Source organism: Garra rufa, chromosome 12 (assembly GCF_049309525.1).
Source record: "Garra rufa chromosome 12, GarRuf1.0, whole genome shotgun sequence".
NCBI lineage: Eukaryota > Metazoa > Chordata > Actinopteri > Cypriniformes > Cyprinidae > Garra > Garra rufa.
The window spans coordinates 29,028,366-29,035,856 of NC_133372.1; the positions used below are offsets into that span (position 1 = coordinate 29,028,366).

The window sequence follows — 7,491 nt, forward strand, 5'->3', positions numbered from 1 at the left end:
AAATTAAAAATATTTTATGAACACTGCAGAAACAGTTCAAAGCACCTTTGTGGGAGTCTGTAGTTTAAATACACAGATGTACCAGGCATCACTTCAATCCAACCACCGTAAGAACTACATCATTAATTTGCATTAAAGGAAGAGAGGAAAAAAATAATCTTTTTTCCACCACTCATTCATTTGATCCCCAGCTACCTATGAGTTTACATCAGACTTTCATATTTGGAATTTAAAAATATGAATAATTTAAAAATAGGCTTAGTCATGACTATTTACATTTGCACAGAAAAAGAGGGTATAAATTATAAAGGTGAGTAAGATGCATGTACACTACCAGTCAAAAGTTTTTGAACAGTAAGATTTTTAATGTGTTTTAAAGAGGTCTTCTGCTCACCAAGCCTGCATTTATTTGATCCAAAGTACAAAAACAGTACAATTTTGAAATATTTTTACTATTTAAAATAACTGTTTTCTATTTGAATATATTTTATAATAAAAAAATGAAAAATGTATTCCTGTAATCAAAGCTACATTTTCAGCATCATTACTCCAGTCTTCAGTGTCACATGATAATTCAGAAATCATTCTAATATGCTGATTTGCTGTTCAAAAACATTTTATTTATTATTATTATTATTATTATTATCAGTATTTCAAACAGTTGAGTACATTTCTTTCCCCCAGGATTCTTTGATGAATAGAAATATCCAAAGATCAGCAATCATCTTTTATACACTATACCATTCAAAAAGCTTGGAGTCATTATTGTTTGGGAAAGAAATTATAGAAATTAATACTTTTATTTAGAAAGGTGAAATACATTTTTAATATTACAAAAGATTTCTATTTCCGATAAATGCTGTTCTTCTGAACTTTCTATTTATCAAAGAAACTCAGCTGTTTTCAACATAATAATTATAATGTTTTTGAGTAGCAAATCAGAATTAGAATGATGTCTGAAGGATCATTTGTCTGGAGTAATGCTAAAAATTCAGCTTTGAAATCACAGGAATAAATTACACTTTAAACTATATTCAAAAATAAAACAGTTATATTAAATAGTAAAAATATTTCAAAATTTTACTGTTTTTGCTGTATTTTGGATTTAATAAAATCAGACTTTGTGAGCAGAAGAGACATCTTTAAAAAACATTAAGTAGTGTAATTGATTTAAATAGGATTTTAAAGATTTGATTTTATTAAACAAGAAAGTTACTGATTTTTTTAACATTTCAGTGAAGTGTTGGAGAGGCTTTATTAAAAACTTGTGTTCCAAGCTACAAGCTACTCTATCAAAAGTAGTTAAACTACTTGTTACATAAGCTGAATGCTCAAATTACAACTAGATTTGTGTGTGTTCATATAATTTAATATTACAATCAGAGAAATATTGACCTGGCAGAAAAGTTTATTAGTAGAGGGTTTTTCATTCTTCCCATCAACTTGAATTGTTTAATTCCATAAAAATAAATCCAACTTTATATAAAAATTGACAGTAATTCAAAGTAATAAATCTATAAACATAATATTTATATTTATATTACATAATGATGAACAGACATGGTTAATCGTTTATGGACAGTTAATAAAACTGGTTAATCGTTTATAGACAGGTTCATTTATATAATGATTCAATTGAACCGATTCACTAAAATAAATCATATTCCTCAACACTGTTTGAGAGAGAGTGGACAATTTAAGAAACAATTTAATAATTTCCGCTAGTTGCTAGAGGAAGAGTTACATAGCATTTTGTCATGCTACACTGTTACTCATCTGAAAATGTGAAAATTACATTATTAATACTACTATTTAAAATAAAAATCTCAGCTGCTTAAATGCTAATGTAAATCTAGAAAAGTTAGTTAGATTCTCCCCAACACTGTTCCAGTCAAATATAAATTGAAAAGTCACACTTTAGAAAAACATTTAATTTGTTAACGTCACTTACTGTAATTCATTAGGTATCATGAACAGCATTTAATAATTTATATAGATGCTCTTTTTATTGTTCATTCATAATGTTTGTTCATAATACAGTAGGTAATGCTAATATTTAACTTGAAATGTTACAAATATGTTAGTGTATGTAGAAATGATCATTAAACAACATCAATGCTTAAAAAATTACACTGGTTGTTAATTAACAATACCTTATGTTATTGTAAAGTTAAAAAAAAAAAAATTATATTATCATCTCATGAGCAAAGCCTCTACAGAAAAAGGTAACGGCCGTGTTACAGCTTTTTTGGTGGGGTCTTTATTATTTGCACCCTCCATACGGTCCATGTGTGCAGCGTCCTCGTGTCCCAAAGACCTGTAGAGTTTGTGTGACGATTTAGCTTGTACCAGCACGTCTGCCATATTCGGTGAGGGAGGAATGTCTCGCTTTGACATGGTGTCAACAACTAAACTTTTCGGTTTGATAGACACATCAGAAAGCCCGCTGTCCAGCATGTTTTTAACCATGCTGACACCTGTGCTGTAACAGCGCGGTGGAGGCCGAATCGAATTGAAAACGCCCCAGTTCTCACACACTCTCAAAGACACGCTGTCTGTCAGTGTGTCTGTGCTGCAGTCTAAAGTCTTGGATTTAAGTGCATGTTGATGGTGAGGGAGATCACAGTCAGTAAAAGAAGGCCCGCTTTTGGACACAGACATGTATGTGGGCATGATTGGGTCTGACAGCGGGAAAAAATAAGGAGAGGGAGCGGACGGCACCACAGCCTGGAGGAGGAGCGCAGGCAACTCTTCCATCTCTCTTTGCCTCACCTCTCTTTCCCACATCACAGTCTCCAGCTCTTTATCTGCAAATGCTCTCCTCTTTCTCATACGAACACTCACTGGGGGTTGGTGGAGTCTTTTTGGCCAGTCTTCTAGGACAGAAGGCTTGTAGCCTAAAAGGAAAAGGAAAGGAGGTGATGTGAGGCCAAGTATGGTGACCCATACTAGGAATTTGCTCTGCATTTAACCCATCCAAGTATACACACACACACAGCAGTTGGGAGAACAGTGCCTTGCTCAAGGAGGGTGGAGAGAGTGCTGTACATTCACTCCCCCCACCTACAATCCCTGCCGGACCTGAGACTCGAACCCGCAACCTTTGGGTTACAAGTCTGACTCTCTAACCATTAGGCCACGGATTTGGATGTTGGATATGCTTGTTCATATTCAAGTCATATTTAATGTGAAAACATTAGAGTCTATTAGAATAAACTGTTTTACATATAAAAGAAACCTTATAAATTAAGAGACTACTTGGATTAGTAAAATTTATGTTTTTTTTGCAAGAAATCTCTTATATCACTAGAGCTGCATTTTTTTAATACAGTAGAATAGTAATATAGTGAGATATTACTACAATTTAAAATTATTGTTTTCTACTTTGACATATTTTTAAATTCCTATGACGGCAAAGCTGAATTTTCAGAAGTTATTACTTTAATTTTCAGTGTCACATGATCCTTCAGAAATGCTGATGAGGTGGTCAAGAAACATTTATTATTATTATTACTATCAATGTTAAAAACAGATGTGCTGCTTAATATTTAAAGTTGAAGTCAAAAGTTTACATACACCTTGAAGAATCTGCAAAATGTTAATTATTTTACCAAAATAAAGAGAAATCATACAAAATGTATGTTATTATTTTATTTAGTACTGACCTAAATAAGATATTTCACATAAAATAAGTTTACATATAGTTCACAAGAGAAAATAATAGTTGAATTTTTTTAAAATGACTATGTTCAAAAGTTTACATACACTTGATTTTTAATACTGTGTTGTTACAGCTGTGTTTTTTTTTTTTTGTTTTTTTTTTTTTAGTGATAGTTGTTCATCCCTTGTTTGTCCTGAACAGTTAAACTGCTCCCTATTAATTTTCAGGTCCCACAAATTCTTTTGTTTTTCATCATTATTGTGTATTTGAACCCTTGTCAACAATGACTATGATTTTGAGAACTATCTTTTCACACTGAGGACAACTGAGGGACTCATATGCAACTATTAGAGAAGGTTCAAATGCACACTGATGCTCCAAAAGGAAACACAATGCATTAGGAGCCAGGGGTGAAAACTTTTGAACAGAATGAAGATGTGTACATTTTTCTTATTTTGCCTAAATATCATATTTTTTTCATTTAGTACTGCCCTTCAGAAGCTACAGAAGGTACTTACATGTTTCCCAGAAGACAAAATAGGTTCAAATTTTTATTCAAAAAGTTTTCACCCTTAACACTTAATGCATTGTGTTCAAAAACACAAAAATGCTGAAAAACCAAAGAATTTGTTGGACCCTAAGGATTTTTCTGAAGAACAGCAGGCAGTTTAACTGTTCAGGACAAACAAGGGACTCATGAACACCTATCACTAAACAAAAAAACACAGAATCATTATTACATTAAAAATCAAGTGTATGTAAACTTCAACTATTTTTTTTCTTTTATGGACTATATGTAAATGTCTTTTATCTGAAATATCTTTTGTTACATCATAAATGTCTTTATTTTAATTTTTCCCCACAGTTTTTCTTTAAAAGAAAAAGCAGAGCTTTTTTAAATGTGTTTCTTAAGTACAGTGAAATTAAGTTTACAAATCATTTTCACCTAATTTCAGAAGAACTAAAAAATACATTTCTTAGACTCCATGTGGAATCATAAAAGTAAAACGTTATAAATATTCAAATGGAACAAAAACAAATTAAGCGTATTCAAATTTATGATAACAATTAAATCAGTTTGACCTTAATGTTGACACAGCAAGAAACGCATCAGGGAAAATCAAACTCCAAAGCAGTCATATGAGCCCATTTTATGGAATTCCTCTATCTATTTGCATAATTTTAATTACCTTACATAAACATAAACAGATTTATTCCCAACAGAGGGTTCTGTAGCATAACGGATGAACTAATCCAGTTTCTCCCGATGTCGCCTTTCAGGGTGCAATTGTGTTAATGAGATGTGCGTTAATTAAGGCTTACCCTCTAGAATACTCTTTGCCAGGAGACTAGGTGCCCTCGTGTAGCGCTGGTAAGCTGTACGTCTGAGAACAGAGGTGTTTTTTTGACCTTTCCTACCCTGTCGAAGAGAATGCACAACTTAGCATTAATTTACGGGACAGATAAAAGATACTTACGCTACAAAAGATGCAAGTGGATGTCTTGTTTTTCATAAAGAGTGTCCTTTTTCTTAACAATATCTAGTGAATGCCTAACCAGGGTGATTAAAATGCAATTAATGTTGTTTGCTCTCAGGAATTTTGTGATGAAGATGTTTATCATTGTCAGAAATAATAGTAAAATATTAATTATGATAATGGCATGTTTTAAAAATGACAAGTGGCTGTACCATTGTACTTCTTTTAAGTGTATTGAGTACTTTTTAAATACCAAGATACGTGAATATGGTAGCAATCAGTATTGTTTTATATATAAAAGTGCCATGTTATAACCATGTTATAAACGCCTATTATGTAACATGATTTTGAAACATAAATGTACATGTTTCTAATAATCTGATTTCATAAAAAAATGTGGCAGGCTTGAACCGCAAACTTTACATTACAGCAAACTTCACATTTAATTTACATGTAAAATATAATTCTAACAAGTAGCCTATAACAATAAAAGTCAAATTTTATATAGTACATATAATTTGCAGTACATATGAAGACTTCAAATGCAAAAGACTCTAAGTGCCATCTGAAAATTTCTTCTAAAATTAGCATTTTTATCAGACTTCCACAGTCAAGCCAAAAATATTTCAGACATCAGAAATAATTTTTGAGATTTTTTTACTAGTGGGTGCACAACATCTAGTTTATTTATGTAAGTGAGGATAGCAAAATAAAGTAAACATTAAGTATGACATTATACCCAAAAATTCATACAGTGGACTACCAGTAAAACTGATTCAATGTTTTTTCTTTAATTGCTAATGTGAGCTTTTTAAACCACAGACTGAACAAAATTAAACAAAGCTTGGTAATTTCTCAACAAAGTGTTGCTAGTTGTGTAAATATTGATATACTAACAGTTGTCTGAAATTTTGGTTGATTTTAATCCATTACATACCTTTTTGGTGTCTGAATAAATTTAGTTTTGACTATGTTTGGGTTCAGTAATTTCACTTTATTGGCAATTGTCCTTTCGTTGCGATTAAAGTGAAATAACTAAAAATGCTCTTATTTTAGAAGATATTTCAGACGGCACTTAGAGGCTTAAACGTTTGCAGTTGCTACTAGAAAGTACACCTAGGTCAAAACCTTCAACAAAACACTGTCAATTTGTTTGCAAATAACACTATTTTAGTTTCACTGGAGCACACAGAAAGCTTTAAACTAGCCTGTTCAGTCAACCAACCTCTGTGGCCTGCTGTCTCCGGAGGGCGACTTGCGCTGCCATCACTCTCTGCCTCTCTACGACCAGCAGACAGTTCGCGCACTGACAGTCACGCCAGCGACAGAGGCGCTTGTGGCCCTTGAGGCGCGACACGACGCCGTGATTCCTGCAGCGAGCGCACTTCGGGCTTCGGCTGAGCCTGCGAGGCGCTGGAGCTTCATCCGTCCTCATCACCTCCTCCCGTCCGTCAACGCTCTCCACGTCAATGTCTTCAGCCCATTCTGCTTTGAGGGAATCTAGGTGGGTCACATCTACCTGTGCGTCTCTATCCGCTTTAGTGGACATTTATAAGCAGTTCTTATAAACCGACGCTGCTCATCATCTGCAAACCTGATATGTTCCAATGCGCGAGCGAAGAAAAGCCTTAGTGGAAACTACAGGCGAGAGTTTTGAAATTATAAGCCATTCAGCTGTGCTGGTGAATCTGGCCGTTTCCTGGAAGGCGCCTCTCACCTGGCTTGCCAGCGGATATGTAGCTACTGTCGGTATGAAGCTGTGATTGATCTCATAGTTACTAAGTTTCAGCTCACCTTACCCACTTCTCAATATTTAACTTTCCTCGTGAGTTATTGACAACGTCACACGATTAATGGTGATGCAACGCAAACTCCTCCTATCTGCTCCTGTTACTCAGGGCTGTTACTTTATTAACACAAGACAAAAGCTTTGAACGTTATTGTAACCTACTTAAATGAATGGTTTTTTTAGTTAGGGGAAATTTTCCTTGAAGACTTATATATAAAAAGTTTTAAAATCATTTGTTGCGGTTGTACTTAACTTTTTCATTGTGTTTCTTTCTTCTTCTTTTTTTTTTTTTTTTTGCTAATCTTTAAAGTGTTGAAAAGTTTAATTATTTTGGGATTGTTTCCTAGTCTGACTTTTGTATCCCCTCTACAGGAAATATAACAAGTGCTAAAATCAGCAGGATAATTCCACTGTGCAATTCATAATTTCACATAATTTATTAATTATTTAATCACCTCAAAATCAATAACAATCTGTCCGAATGCTGCTTTAATTGCCATTGTGCATTTTGTTATTTATTTATTTTTTGTAATGTACTGTTTATTGTCATTATCATGCTTACA

At 33.3% G+C, this 7,491-nt stretch overlaps 1 protein-coding gene across 1 annotated transcript; it reads right to left on the reverse strand.

Annotated features, from left to right (window-relative positions):
• Positions 1-2,118: 2,118 nt before the first annotated feature.
• Positions 2,119-6,791, reverse strand: dmrt2b (doublesex and mab-3 related transcription factor 2b). Its single transcript, XM_073852490.1, has 3 exons — positions 6,365-6,791; positions 4,985-5,081; positions 2,119-2,897 (listed from the first exon to the last, which is right to left on the reverse strand). The coding sequence occupies exons 1-3, from the start codon at positions 6,686-6,688 to the stop codon at positions 2,194-2,196; spliced, it is 1,125 nt and encodes a 374-aa protein (XP_073708591.1). The 5' UTR covers positions 6,689-6,791; the 3' UTR covers positions 2,119-2,193.
• Positions 6,792-7,491: the final 700 nt, after the last annotated feature.